The sequence below is a fragment of the Gavialis gangeticus genome, unplaced genomic scaffold (genome assembly GCF_001723915.1).
Source record: "Gavialis gangeticus isolate Ggan-Ray unplaced genomic scaffold, GavGan_comp1, whole genome shotgun sequence".
In the NCBI taxonomy this organism is placed as follows: Eukaryota; Metazoa; Chordata; order Crocodylia; family Gavialidae; genus Gavialis; species Gavialis gangeticus.
The window spans coordinates 3800005-3814508 of NW_017729011.1; the positions used below are offsets into that span (position 1 = coordinate 3800005).

Here is a 14504-nt window from a genome sequence, read left to right on the forward strand (position 1 = left end):
TACTCTGCATGGACAGGAAAAGGGGAACTCTCTGGAGGAGTGGCTAAATATGGGGCTAGTTAATCCTCCATTTAACTGGCTTGACAGCCTTGAAGGGGAGAGCCTGACTCAGATTCAAAACTTATGGGTAAGTTGAACCAAGAACACAGATAAAAGGGCTGCTATCCAGTGGGGCTGCACCTGAACCAGTGCCACAGGGGGAAAGCCAGTACATGCTGCCCTCCTTCCCTTAAACCCTAACTAGTCCCCAGTTGCACATGCTCAGGGGCACAAGAGCTGTTCTTTGAGAAAGGACCTTGGAAAAGAACACATCAAAGACCCTTACAAGGACAGAGCTACAGACAAGCCTGCTCCTTTAGGCAAAGGCAGGGATGGCTTTGAAGTTATTTTCTGCCTGAACTTAAAGTTGACTCTGATGCCCAATCAGACATGCACCAAAATCAGGGTCAGTGGAAAACGTGGATGGAAAGAACCTCAGGTCGCACCTAGCTGAACCCCTGCTCAAGGCAGGATCATTTGTGACAATTGTGGGAGGTCCTGGATGATTGGAAAAGAGCAAAAATAGTGCCCATCTTTAAGAAAGGGAAGGAGGAGGATCTAGGGAACTACAGACCAGTCAGCATCACCTCAGTCCCTGGAAAAATCATGAAGCAGATCCTCAAGGAACCCACTCCTAAGCACTTGGAAGAGACGGTGACTAGGAAGTCAGCATGGATTCACCAAGAAAAAGTCATGCCGACCAACCTGATGGTCTTCTACGAGACAACTGTCTCTGTGGATGCAAAGAAAGCAGCAGACATGACAGACTTTAACTTTAGTAAGGCTTTTGAGACTGTATCCCACAACATTCTTGCAAGCAAGCTGACCAAATATGGGTTGGATGAAAGGACTCTAAGGTGGATAGAAAGCTGGTTGGATTGTTGGATTCAAAGGGTAGCAATCAATGGCTCAATGTCTAGTTGGCAGCCGGTATCAAATGGAGTGCCTCAAGAGTTGGTCCTTGGGCTGGTTTTGTTCAATATCTTCATTAACGATCTGGAAGATGGCATAGAGTGCACCCTCAGGAAGTTCACGGATGACAAAACTGGTGGGTGTAGTAGATACACTAGAAGATAGGGCTAGGATTCAGAGTGACCTAGACAAATTGGAGGATTGGGCCAAAAGGAATCTCATGAAATTCAACAAGTGCAAAGCCCTGCACTTAGGATGGAACAGTCCCAAGTGCCACTACACACTTGGGACTGACCGGCTAAGCAGCAGCTCTGGAGAAAAGTACCTGAGGGTTACAGTGGACAGTAAGATGGATATGAGTCCCAGTGTGCCTTTGTTGCCAAGAAGGCTAATAGCATACTGGGCTACATTAGTAGGAGCATTGCTAGCAAATTGGGGGAAGTAATTTTTCCACTCTATTCTACATTAGTGAGGCCACATTTGAAGTACTGTGTCCAGTTTTGGGCCCCCCACTATAGAAAAGATGTGGGGAAGTTGGAAAGAGTTCAGTGGAGGGCAACAAAAGTGGTTCAGGGGCCGAGGTACATGATTTATGAGAGGCTGAGGGACCTGGGCTTATTTAGTCAGCAGAACAGAAGACTGGGGGGGGGGATTGATTTAATAACAGTCTTCAACTACCTGAAGGGTGTCCGAAGAGGATGGAGCTGGACTGTTCTGTGATGGCAGATGACAGAACAAGAAGCAACGGTCTCAAGTTGCAGCACAGCAAGTTTAGGTTAGATATTAGGAAAAACTCTCTCACTAGGAGGGTAGTGAAGCACTGGAACAAGTTACCTAGACAGGGGGTGGAATCTCCATCCTTGCATGTTTTTAAGATCCAGCTAGATAAAGCCCTGGCTAGAATGATCTAGCTGGGGACGGTCCTGTTTTCAGCCGGGGGTTGGACTAGATGATCTCCAGAGGTCCCTTCCAACCCTAATTTTCTATGGTTCTATGATCCCTGCCCAAACTATCTCAGACAGGTGGGTGTCTAACCTGCACTTAAAAACTTCTCTAAGTCGTCTCTTCCCTCACCCTCAACACCACTAGGCTACAGCTGCCCACAAAGAGAGGCTTGATCATGTACAAAGTGCAACACAGCTGAGGAAGATGCTACTAACCTGCTGCTCCCATATGGGAGTCCCATATCAGAATGGAAGGACCTTATCCTGGGAAATACTAGGTGCCTCCCACATCTCTGGAGTCCACAGGAGTGAAGAGGCCTCAGCTCCTTGGAGGGTTGGACTCCAAGGGTATGTACAAGACAGGAATAAAAGTCCATGGGGATAAAGAGAGCAGGGGATAGGGCAAACCAAGGAGAGAAAAACCTCCATTAAAGCCTCTGCCCCTTTCACATTTAGAATGGTGTTTCACTAGCTGGCTGCCTCCCTCCCTCCCTGTGTGAGATATATAGCCCCTGACCGCCCACTGCCATCACACTGGGTTCTGGCACTGTTTTGGGTCCTCAAACAGATTTGAAATGACCACATATCCAGCACATATCACTCCCCAGGCCTGGATTGCTCTCAGTATCCTCTGAAACTCAGGGTGTATGGGGATATGCAGGTACACATGGATACACCAGCAGCACACAGTGGCTTCTGCTGAAATACTATGCTACTGACTGAGATGGAAACAGGAGTAGGCACTGGCCCCAGAGAAGGAGTCATGGCATACGACCCCGTCTACAGATTGAAACTTAAATGCAAGGAAAAGAAAACCTCTCATCTGACCGACCTGCCCTGCCCTGCCCTGGGCTGCAGCCTGATGCTGACACCCACATGCTACAGCAAGAACACACCCTCTGAATTCTCCCTTGTACAGCTCCGAATACTGAAGGAACCACGGAGGGTAGTAGCAGTGCTCCTCTGTAGACCCAGGCCTGCTGGAAGCAGAGCTAGCTCTGCCAAATGACCCTTGGCCTCTCCTATTCCAGGCCTCTTCCTCCCCTCATCTCTGCTCACAGCCCTGTCCCCTGCCCTCCCTCCCACCCCCGAGAATCTAGTGTTGAGCCAACATCACCGGTTATGCTGAGCTGGGTCTTTGGATGTAGACAGAAGCAGACAATATAATCTCAAGAATCTCATTTTCAAGCAGGTCTTGACCTTCTGCTGATGGAAGGGAAAAGTCAATGCCTAGCTCCCTGCCTTACCCACCCCTTCCACTGCCTCATGTTTCTAGAAAGAAAAGTAACTAAACAATGACCAGCAGAAACCAGCTGCTTTTTAACGGTTTCTCCTGGGGGGAGCTGTTACAAAGGGGCAGGAGAAAGCCATTTGGTTTATACTTCAAGGTCAAGAAGACAGAAACATACTGGAATCATTACTCATTAATTAAACCGGGGAATTAACCAGAAGTCATGCTCACAATGACAATGCAAAGCTGCCAAGAGCTCCATCAGTGATATTTACCTTCCATCATCCCCAGCTAGCTCCAGCCTGAGGTTATTACAAGAACACACAGCTATGTCACCACCAGTCGGTTTTGTGGAGGTAGCAGCGATACTCCAGAAGAGGCAAGAGCCTTGGGGACTCCCGGCCAGGCCCACAATTCCAGTGCTGGCCACCTCTACAAACCAGCTTCAGGCCCAAACCTGAAACAATTCCATGAGAAGAGTTGACGCCGTCAAAACGGGGGTGCAGCTTGGCTGTCATCTCTCCAGCCATTCCACTGACACAGGATGCTCGGTTCATGACCCCCCTCAGCTCTGGAGAATAAAGGAGGTGCCTCCCTGACCTGCCGCTTCATTACAACCTGGTCAGCTGCAGTCAATGATACAGGCTGGGGTACTTTTTTCCATTCAGAGCAGAGCCCCTCTCTGCATGATGGTAGAGCCAATTCCACTCTGCTCCAAGCTGAGAGGCACATGGGCCCTTGCCCTTCAGTGGGAGCAGGAGCAAAAGGAGGGGTTGCTCCACTGTCAGTTCCTACCAGTCCCAAGTGGCTGCACAAGGCTGTCTGCTTAAGGGTCAGATCCCTGTGGTGCTTGTTGCCAAAGCCTGGGTCACAGAGCATGAAAGCAGCTTGGGTGTGAGGGGCTGGCAGGGTTCCCACCAAATCACACACCTGCTGCCAAGTGCTTTTCCCAGAGAGTTCATCGCCCTTTCCACTGAGTACCCTGGGCATCAGTGAGAAGGGAGCTACAAAGACCAACCAAACCTGTCTCCTCTGTGACTGAGAGGACAGGTTGTTCCCAGCTGCTGCGAGAGCACGATTCTGAGGGCAAATAAATAAATTAAGGAGAGGACCTTGTCTGCTCAGCCCCAGGAGAGGAAGCCAGACAGGCATCTCAGGGACACAAACACACACAGAAAGGGGAGCCTAAAGGCAACGGAGTCAGAAACCAGACACTTGGGGGAACTCGAGATGTTCTCAGACAACAGGAGTCAGTCAGCGAGGTTTGCTTTCCCATGGTGCGGTGCTGGGGGGTGCATTTCAGGGACCGAAGGGTTGCTGCAGGGAAGGAGGGGCATGCCTACATGCACATACAAGGGCAGTCAGCCAGAGGAGCCATACACCTGTGAGGAAGAGGTGACAGTGCCCATTCCAGTCCTTCCCACAGCAGACTCAGGCTCAGAGGGGCCAACATAGTGCATGTGGGAGCTTCACATCAGGAGCAGCTGGCTAATGCACTGTGATAGGAGGATGCAGACCAGGGCAGGGGGCTAAACTCTCCTTGGCCTCCTGGCTAGCAGCATCCCGAGCCCTGCAAGTGGAATAGCTCCGCTCCCGCTAGCCACTGTGGAAGATACGGATGCGCTGCACGATGTCCTGGCGGCAGAGGGGGCAGGTGCGCAGCGCCTCACAACATGTCTGGCAGCAGCACACATGGCCACAGGTCAAGAAGATCACGTGGGCCTGTGGGGAGGAGGCAAGGTCACAAAGTTACTTTGCTCCTTCACTTGAGGAACTCAGTCACCATCCAAGCCTCAATAAGAACAGTTTTTTTCCCCATGCCCTGCTTCCACAGAGGAAAAGCAAGGCAGAGAGGACTCAGCCACAGTCACCCCCTGTGTTTGGCTGAGATGGAAATAGAAGGCAAGCACCCTGACCCTTGGTACCTCTCCTGACAGAGTACAATGCCTCTTGGGCATATTCACTGTACCAGGCCAAGCCTTTCATTCAGTTAACTTCCTAAACACACTGTGCAAGGAAAGGCCTAGTGACACAGACAGCTTCAGAAGCTCCCCCTGTGGAGACCTGTGTTTAAGACCAGGCCCCCTGTCAGCTCCAGGAACAAGTCAGGGCTGAACTGGCATTTATCTCATCCACTCTATTTTCAGGGATAACCTAAAAGGAAAATTCATAACTCTCTCTCCCACAAACCCCAAAGGTTTTGTTTTGCTTCCCCCCTCACCTGTTGTCCCAAGGAAAGATGTGTTTAGGAGACAAGGGAAGTAGGGTACAGGCATTTCTACTCATTGCTGCCCTCTGCCAGTTGGACAGCCCAGGCCTGTAGGAGCCCAGGAGACAGATGAAATTACAGACTATGGAGACACGCTGGCCTGTGAGGAGTGCACAGTTCCCTACAGCAGCCAGCTTTTGTTCCTGCAAGCTACACATGGGAAGATGATGAGAAGGCTCCAGCCCAGTCTAGGCAACCAGCTTCTGCCTAGGGGCAAAGGCTGTGGGAGCTCCCTATTGTTCATGGCTCTGTCCTACAGCACAGCAACACACAGTCCCATTCCCGACTCCAGGGTCTTACCTCCCGCTCCATGCAGACAACACACTCTGACTTCCTCTCATCCAGCTCCAGCTGTGGAGCAGAAGGGAACACAGCACTGGGGATTTCTTCTGAGGGGGCACTGGGCTCTGGTGTGGCTGGGACCTCAGCCTCAGTTCTCTTCAGCAGCTCTGCAATCACAAGAGAAAACCTGAGCACTAGACAGAGCTTTCTCTTCCAAACCAGCAAGTCTAAGCAGAACCAGCTAAGGGTGGTTCAGCACTCAGAGCTCTTCCACTTAAAGCAGCCTTACTGCAGTGAATGGCAGCACCCCTTTTGTACAACCAGCTCTTCTAGGGCTGCCATTTGTCCTGCTCCTAGCCTTGCCCCTCAAATCTCTTCTCCTCCACCTCCTGCTGTCCAACCTCACACAGAGCTGCAGACTACCCTGTCCAGTGGTATGAGGCTGCTCTGGACTTGATGGAGAACAAGCCTCTTTATACAACCACCAGCATTTAGTGTCAATGTATCTAACCCCCATTGATCAGGCAGAAAAACAAGTGGTACCTGTACCTGGGATTGTTTCAGCCACAGCCAGGATCTCCTGGGCTCGCCTAAGGATGGTGTGCTGCAGGCCAGTTTCTGTAATTCCGATCTGCAGCACAAGGAGAGTTCAGTTAGCTCTGGGAGTGAGAAAGGCTGTGGTTCAAACAGCAGCCTTGGGCCTTGAGAAAGTGGGAGTGCCAGAGTTCCTTATCCTTAGCCTGGCATGATGATCCCCTTAAAAACCATTAGGTGCTGAAGCCAGGGCCCAGGTGTCTCTCAGTATAGCCCTTCAAGTGGCATGGGGAACACCTAAAGGAAACCAAAGCCTGCACAGCAGTTTCACAGACCCCCTTCGCGCAGATGCTATGGGAACAGCTTCTGCAGAGCAGTAGCAATTCAGGGATGCTCACAAAGTGTCAGTGCTCTGCTGTGACACAGGCCCCTGGAGGAGTAGACCCCAGGAGCAGACACATGAAACAACACTGGTATTTCCAACCATCCCCAGAACAGGACTCTGCAGTGCATGACCATGAACTTCAGCAGAGTTCTGCATCTAGGGCCAAAACTACAAGACCTAACAGGGTGCCCAGAGCTCAGGCAGCATTAACTCCCGTTGAGTTCAGTGTGAAAGCAGGGAATTGCTCTGCTGTGTACCTTTTCCAGGTCACTGGTGGTCATGGTGCCGAGCATTTCTAATGATATCCGATGATGTGCAAAGATCGGCATATACTGTTCAGCTGAGAGTTCAATGAGCAGGTTTACCAGCTGCCTTTCCATGCCCTCTTCCTGCAAAACACAAAGCAAGAGCTCAGCTTTTGCTTTGCTGCAGTAGCAGTCCAGGAACACTACCTGTGCAAGGCAGCTTTGCAGGTGGGTAGAACCCCATTCAGCACTGCTCAGGATATGCAGAAAAAGGAACAGGCATTGCTCTCAATCTAGCTCTCAAGACCAAAACCCTGCTGGTAACTCGTAGCTGACTGGAAGCCTTTGGCTTTCTGAGTGACACTGGGCACTTGTACCTTGATGCTCCACAAGCCACAAAGCAAATATGACATCTCTGGAAAAATAAAACAAAGGAACACTAGCACTTCACATTCCTGTAGACACCTGCCACCTGAAGTGCTTTATAAACACAAGCCAATCTGCACCCAAACAGAGATAATTTCTTCCACCTCTTGGCCACTCCAGCAGCTATTTTAACAGCTTACAACAGGACAGTGCAGGCATTTAGGGAAGGAGGTGAAAGGGACTCTTGCATTCAGCTGAAATGGCAGGGGGATTTAGGGAAGCCAAATGGAGCTGCCTGAGCTGAAGTGCAACTAGGACTAAAAAAAAATCTATTGTAAAAATTGCTGCAGTGTTTCTGATCACCAGGACCAGTCTGAATTGCAAGTTTTTAGCTCACACCAGTAAATCTAAATCTGACTGCTGACCCCATACTTGAGTATTTGCTCACTACAGACTGAGGGTGTGGAGAGAGACCAATATCAAAAGCAGGGAGGGCAGTGGGACATGCCTGCTACTTATACCTAAGGCAGGGCAGTCTTTAGTTACCTGTATGTACAATGCATAACACCATGGGGCCCCTATATACTAGTGTAGCAAGCAATAAACAGCAGTGACCGGACCTGGAGCTTCAAGGAGAGAGGTTTCTGGTTTAGCAGGCGCTGGTATTGGATCAGCCAGTAGTTCTCTTGCTTTGTTTCACTTTTTGCTTCCATCTCGTACTGGAAAAACACAACACAAAGTGATTCAGTTGGCCGTCTCAGGGGGAGCCTGACTTATGCAGCCAAGAAAGAAAGGCCACTTGCCCTGTGCATTGCCACTGGGCAGCAGGACTGTACATAAGATGGACATTAACAGCCTCCCTCTGGCTGGCCCTGCTTTAACTCCCCACATCACACTTATGCTCTGCAGATCAGGAGACTGGAGGGCACTCTTGGGATTCTGCATCTCCCTCCACACCCACCCTTTGTTTGCTTTGGCCCTGCAAGCTGAGACCAGGTCTATGCTGAAGGGCTGCCGTAGGCCAGGGCTGTTGAACAGTGAGAGGAGACAGCATACCACAACATCAGGTCATGGACACCATGCATAGTGGCAGTGGGGCCTGCTTTCCTCTTCCCAATCTCTCCCCTGGTTACTGCTGCTACCAGAGGTCACACTTGCTGTGCCACATGGGGGACTGCATGCCAGTCTCTGGCAAAAACAATGCTAGCACTGTTCTAAGAACCAGTCCAAGCCAAAGCCTGCTGAAGCCTCCCATCAGGACAAGCCCTATTAGTACAGGATTTTAGAACCCTTTCCATCTCCTTTGCTTCCCCACTGCAAGCAGCCCCCTTCCTCCTCTCTATCCTGCAGAGCACAGTCTGTGTACTCCCTCATCCATGCAGAGACGTTATATAGCCCCATTTACCAGGATTTGGTGCAGTTCCTCTTCCCTTTGTTTCTTCTCTTTGAGTAGCTGCTGCAGCAAATTACTAAGGGCTTGGCGTTGCTCTGCTATCACCTCCTGCAACAGAAGCAAAGGTATCCATGTCTTGGGACCACCTCTCTGGGATCAGCCACTCCTTCATCCCATCCAGGAGGGCAGGGATTTTTTTGGCCAAAAATTCAACCCAATTTTGTTGTGCCATGTCCAAACAAACCTCAGCAAATCTGAACAGATGGCATGATCCTGCCCCACAGCTCTCCTAGGAGGTATTGCAACAAACATTAGTTACTGTTATGGTAATTTTCCTCTCTCTCCTATTTAACCTCCTGCATTATTCCATGACGGATAACATCTCCCAGTCACAGCCCACAATAGACTGACCCACACCAGACTTACCTAAAGCAGCCCTCTACCAACAGCCCACTCCAAGTAGAGTTTCTGCCTTCCTTTACAGCAACTATGTTCCCTTTCCTTATTTGCAAAAAGGGCCGTGGAAACTCAGTTCTACAAGTCTGCAGGTACCCAAGGCAGATGGGGTTCTTCTTGAACAGCATCTCTGTTCCCTTTCGGATGTTAGTTTCCTTTCCTACTGAACACAATCATACACCACAACGAGGGGGCATCTCACTTGGTTTGCTGGCTCTGTATGCTAAGGCAGGGAATGAGATTCTGTTATATGGCACCCTGAGGAGGGGGTTGTGTTGGAAGTGGAGGACGCTACAGAAAAACTACTGGTGTTACAATGCACCACTAATCCTGACAGTGGGACAGTTCAAACCACTCCTGGATAGTCTAACCCACAGTGTTTCACAGTGGCCACACCAGGCACAACTGTAAGGCTGCATCCAACTGGCCCTCTCTGCATCTGGTGGAACATCAAGTGGGATAAGGCCATCAGATGACTGGCTCAAAAGATTTCAGGTACCTGGGAAGAAGGGGTGGGTGATACTGTTTGGCGGTTAACCCCGCAGAAGAGGCTTGATGAGCACAGGTCTGTCTCGTGTGCAGACAGGATGCTCAGAGAGGCTCTTGTTGACCAGGATTCCTTACAGAGCTTGAGGGGAAAATGCAATCTGCCAGGCTTGCCAGCTGGCACTTCCTCCTACAAGAACCTGGGTGTGTTCTGGTCAGTGCTTTTGGGTATTTCTGTACGGGGGGCAAAGGGGTATTTTTCAGGAGAAATGACAGATGTGCCATGACTGCAGGTGAGCCTCTGTAGATAAAACTAGAAGAGGTCTAATCCAACAATTTTTATGGTCTGAGAAATACTCCTTTCTAATCGGGCACTGAGTATAAGACCACTGACTAGCAAAACACAAAACAGTCCCTTCTCATGATGCTCTTGCAAAGGTAAAATGATTCTGTGCAACAGAATGTCCTATTTACACGTTTTTTTAATGATTAATTTCTTTCAAACAGTGATCCAGGCATGTGGATTTTGTGAGCAAGAACTAACTGGATCAGGAGCACTGAACCGGCTAGCTTCCCTGAGGCTAGCAAGACAAACAGAGCAGAGAAAACCACCCATAAAACTCCACTGGAAATGTACATCCATAAATAACACTGCTTCCATCCCCATAAGGCTGTCCCACTCCAAGCCCTTCTTTCAGCCCTTTCACCAGAGGGAAGCCATGGGGAGGGGGCAGTAACTCCAGAGGCATTAACCATTGATGCTCTCAGAGGCATCTCCCTGTTTAACACTCAAATGGCAATTCCTGCCCAGTGCTCCCCTTCCCTCCCAAGCCAGCTTTTCTTGGTGACTTGTTGAGGCCTCCTCTCAAAGGAGACAGACCCCCAAGTGCCCCTGTGGGCACTCCTTTGGCCTCCGTGAAGGGCATATATCAAGCTCTTCCCAAAGAGCCCATTCACATACAGGGGATTTGGGAGGTTTCACCCCCTTCTACAGGTATGGCTGGAACGAAGCTGCAGGGCTCCTCAGTGCAGCTCTGCAATGCCTGGGGTCCTGTGAAGCCTGCACATCCCAGAATGCAATAGTCCAGCTCAACTGGACAGAAAGGGGCACAAACCAGGTGCTGCATGCTGGGGTCTGTGAAGCATCTACTATTGCTTACAGATACAGGCCAATGACCTGATTAAGTAAATGCTGTAGGGTACTGGAGATGAGAAGACAATTACTGCAAAGGCACAAGAAAAAACAAAACCTAAAGCCAACTGCCTTAACCCAACCTGAAATATCTTGACAGGTGATCCCAGCTGGATGAAAACTACCCTTTGATGGGAGGATGGCTGGGCAGAGTGGATGCAGTTATGGCCTTGGAGATATGGCTTAGAAAGACAAAGGCTGAGAACTGTATGTCACTTTGGCAGAGATTTTTTAAAAAATTAAAATTAAAAAACCAAAACAATGTAAACATGAGATGCTTAGCAGGCGAGAGCTACTGGGAAAACTCCTACCACCAGTGTCCTTTCCGTCCCAGCTAACCCAGAGCCCACCACCCATACCCAAGGGCAATCTGACTTATTTGCACACCGAACGTTACTCCAGATGGTTAGGAGCAGCAGAATGTTCAATGTTTGCAGGAAGTACCAGGGCAAAGGGAAGTTTGAACTCTCCTGCTGGGAATTTCCCCTCATGACCAAACATAAAACAACCAGGAAGTTGCAAACAGGAAAAGGAAGCAAGCAGTGCCTCTGAAATCCCCAAGCAAAGGTACAGAGTGGGGCAGCCCAGAGCCCTACATACCTGCAGCGTCTCTGTGTCCAGTTCTTGCCTCTTTAACTCCAGCTGTGTCAGCTGCAATAACTCTGTCTCTATTAACTTAATCTAAACAGAAGATGAAATACTTTTTACTGACATGTGAAATTACTTTTATTTATGCTACCTTAGAGCCAGCCCCAACTGCTCAGCTGCTCTGGGAGGGAAGCAGGGTGGGACAGTACAGCTGCCTAGCACTTTACAAAGGCTGTTATCACTCTGCAATCTATCTCTGACACATGCTCCAGGACTAAGTAAACAACCCACTGGATGTTCATGCATAGTGTCTCACCTGAAGGCAATAAGTTCTTCTCTCCCCTTCTGTCTGTCACTGCCTGTCTCTAAACACTTTCTGTCAAAGGCTTTGGGAGTGTTTTATAGTTAGTTAATCTGATCCAAGTTCATGGCCATGAATAGAGACAAATACCTATTTCTCTGTTACTACCAGTACTTAGATTTCAGGTCTCTGAGGCAGGAACCTTCCCTCTGGGGTATCCTTGAACAAAGGGGTCCTTCCTTCCAAGATGACTGTATACATATTTTAGATAGGGAAACTGAGGCACAGAGAGGTGAAGTGACTTGCCCAAAATCCCACAGAAAATGAGTGGAAAAGCCCAGAATAGAGCCAGATATGCCTGTCAGTATTCTACCCCCAACACCAGGCCACATATCCCCACTGAGGAAAACTGCCCTTGGCATGCAGCTGCCTGTGCCAAGTGCACCCAGACATTCCATTAATTGGAGGGGATGTCTTTGGCCTGCAGAAGTGGCAGAGGCAGATGCTAAGCTTTTAACAGAGAAGTACAATATCCAGCAGCAAGGCCTGAGGACCAAACAAGTCTCAGACCACCAGGCTCTTATTTCTGATGAACTCCAGCAACAGGCACTAAATGCCTTTAAGAAATGCCACATGTACAACCCATAGGCTATTAGCAAATGGCAAAGATTGGACCCCATGTGGTTTGTTATATTGAAACAGGACCACTAAACATATTCATCCTGTCTCTTGAAAGGAGGGCCTCTCCCTAAGGTCAGGAGCAGGAAAGTCTGGAGCCTTCTGTTGAGACACCAGCCATCTCTTCTCCATAGTTTAACCGTGGGTGCATTTCAACTCTGTGCTACCCCAAGCTGAGTCTCATGCATCCACCCCCACTAACGTGCTTCACCTTTAGCAAAATGGAGTTCAAAAAGGTAGGCTGGCAACAGAAAAAAATAATAATGAGCTCATGCATCAACATGCAGGGCTAATGTACTGGATGGAGATGCAATGGATTCTCATGGAGGTGGCAGCCCCAGCAAAATACAAAAACTGCTAGATAGCAGAGGCCTAGTGGTTTCCATCTGTCCATTCCTTAGGAACCAATGCAGGATTGTCCTCTAGAATCCACTCTTTCAAGTGTTTTCTCTAATTTAATACTTAGATGCCCCAAGTACAGAGGAATCCACTGTTTCCCATGTACCTAATAGCCCTCACTGTCACTTCATCATTTACAACTAAGAACTGGACAAATATCAGCAGTGCCCAATGCTTTGTTATGTAGCCCACCAGCCACATAAGAACACTGTGCTTTCTTCATCCCCTGCTCGCATTCACAGCACCTTGACTTTCTTTAGAGCAGTCTCACCAGTTGGAGGAAGAAGCTGAATGGCTGGGTGTGCTCTGGTTTGCCAGCATCGACTCACCTGGTTCCTGATCTGTCTGTGCATGAGATCTTTCTTCACCTGAAGGGCTTCAAAGGCAGCTTTCTGCATTTCACTCTAAGAGACAGATTACATCCTGCTTAGCCCAGGTGTGGGACCCACTCACACAGAGACAAATGGACCAATTATCCTTGCTAGAGTGAAACCAATTCATGTACAGATATTTGCAGGGTGCTCAGCCCTGACACAAGCTCAGTATCTCATTTTTTTATTGTAATAAGTTACTCTTTACAGCACCAACAAATAACAAAGAATGACACGGTTTTACAGACAGAACACTTCTTATCATGTCCTGTCTGAGAAAGCTGATGGCAGGTATTTAGCAGAATTTACAGATTCATTAGAATCTGATGGGACTGTGATGTAAGCGCTTCTGCTATGGCCCTTATGAGGCACTGAAGTTACAACCAACATTTTCCAAACAGCCAGTATGTTTGAACACCTTATTTGAAACTCTGTAGTCTGAGTTTAAGCAGCACTATGCACCCACATTTCTACCTGGAAGCCATGAGAATTCAAGTTATTCAGCATCTCTGAAAAATCAGACCCAAGTGTCTCAAACTGAGCATTCAAAATTAAGAGGTACACTGAAAATGCTGGCCTGCAAGCAACCTGCCCTTGGTCACCCAGCAAGTCAGCCCCAAAGATAGGTTTCCTGCCTTACAGTCTTCTACCATAACCACCAGACCAGCTCTGTTTCCCATGACCTTTACTGCTCCCTAAAAGTGGCGCCTTCCTTTTAGGGAGCATACCACCTTCCACTGACTCTCTGGGTAGAAAACAAGGAATCATATTTTTCTGTTTAGCCACCAAGGTCAGCTATCAAAGACTGCTGCAGCCCAATGAAGTCATGTGGTCAACCCCACTCCCTAGCCCTCCTACAGCATGCAGTTTGCCTCCCCATTCACAAACCTACCTCCTGCAAGATCTGACTAATGGCCTTGCTTTGGTCCAGCTGCTGCCAAGCCAGGATTTGTTGGAACTTCTGATCCATCTCTGCCAGGCTGCAAGAAGATACAGCACCAGGGAATTACTGCAGAGTCTCAGATTCTGACACAAACAAGAGGAGAAGTTGCAAATGGAAAGGAGCATCGAGGGAACCCAGGGGCAGGGATTTCCTGAAAGAGAGGAGTTTATTACTGAGCAAGGCTGGCCAGCCAAGACTCATCTCATACCTGTATACAGGCAGTCCTCAGACTTACAATACAATTGGTTCCTGAAAACTGCATCTTAAGTTGAAACGTTGCAACTCTGAACCAATTTTCTCATAAAAAACAATGTTATAAATGGGGGATTGGTTCCTGGACCAAGGCCCGATACCCTTATTTTCACCAAAAATACCCCAGAATTTTGTACTCGATCAATTATAGATGAGTAATATAGCTACATTAATATATTTATATTGTAAATAGCAATCATATTGATTTGGAAGGACTTCTTTGAGGTGACTTTGCTGG

The 14504-nt window shown here is 48.7% G+C and overlaps 1 protein-coding gene across 3 annotated transcripts in view; it reads right to left on the bottom strand.

Moving 5' to 3' along the window:
- Positions 1 to 2733: 2733 nt before the first annotated feature.
- Positions 2734 to 14504, bottom strand: part of LRSAM1 (leucine rich repeat and sterile alpha motif containing 1) — a 56679-nt gene continuing 44908 nt past the window's right edge. For all 3 annotated transcript variants that reach the window (XM_019510404.1, XM_019510402.1, XM_019510403.1), the window contains exons 17-25: positions 13964 to 14051; positions 13030 to 13104; positions 11335 to 11415; positions 8613 to 8708; positions 7828 to 7926; positions 6854 to 6985; positions 6227 to 6308; positions 5696 to 5844; positions 2734 to 4848 (exon numbers count right to left, since the gene is read on the bottom strand). In XM_019510404.1, coding sequence (XP_019365949.1) covers positions 4723 to 4848; positions 5696 to 5844; positions 6227 to 6308; positions 6854 to 6985; positions 7828 to 7926; positions 8613 to 8708; positions 11335 to 11415; positions 13030 to 13104; positions 13964 to 14051 — 928 coding nt within the window. In that variant the 3' untranslated portion in view covers positions 2734 to 4722. The remainder of the gene's footprint in view (positions 4849 to 5695; positions 5845 to 6226; positions 6309 to 6853; positions 6986 to 7827; positions 7927 to 8612; positions 8709 to 11334; positions 11416 to 13029; positions 13105 to 13963; positions 14052 to 14504) is intronic.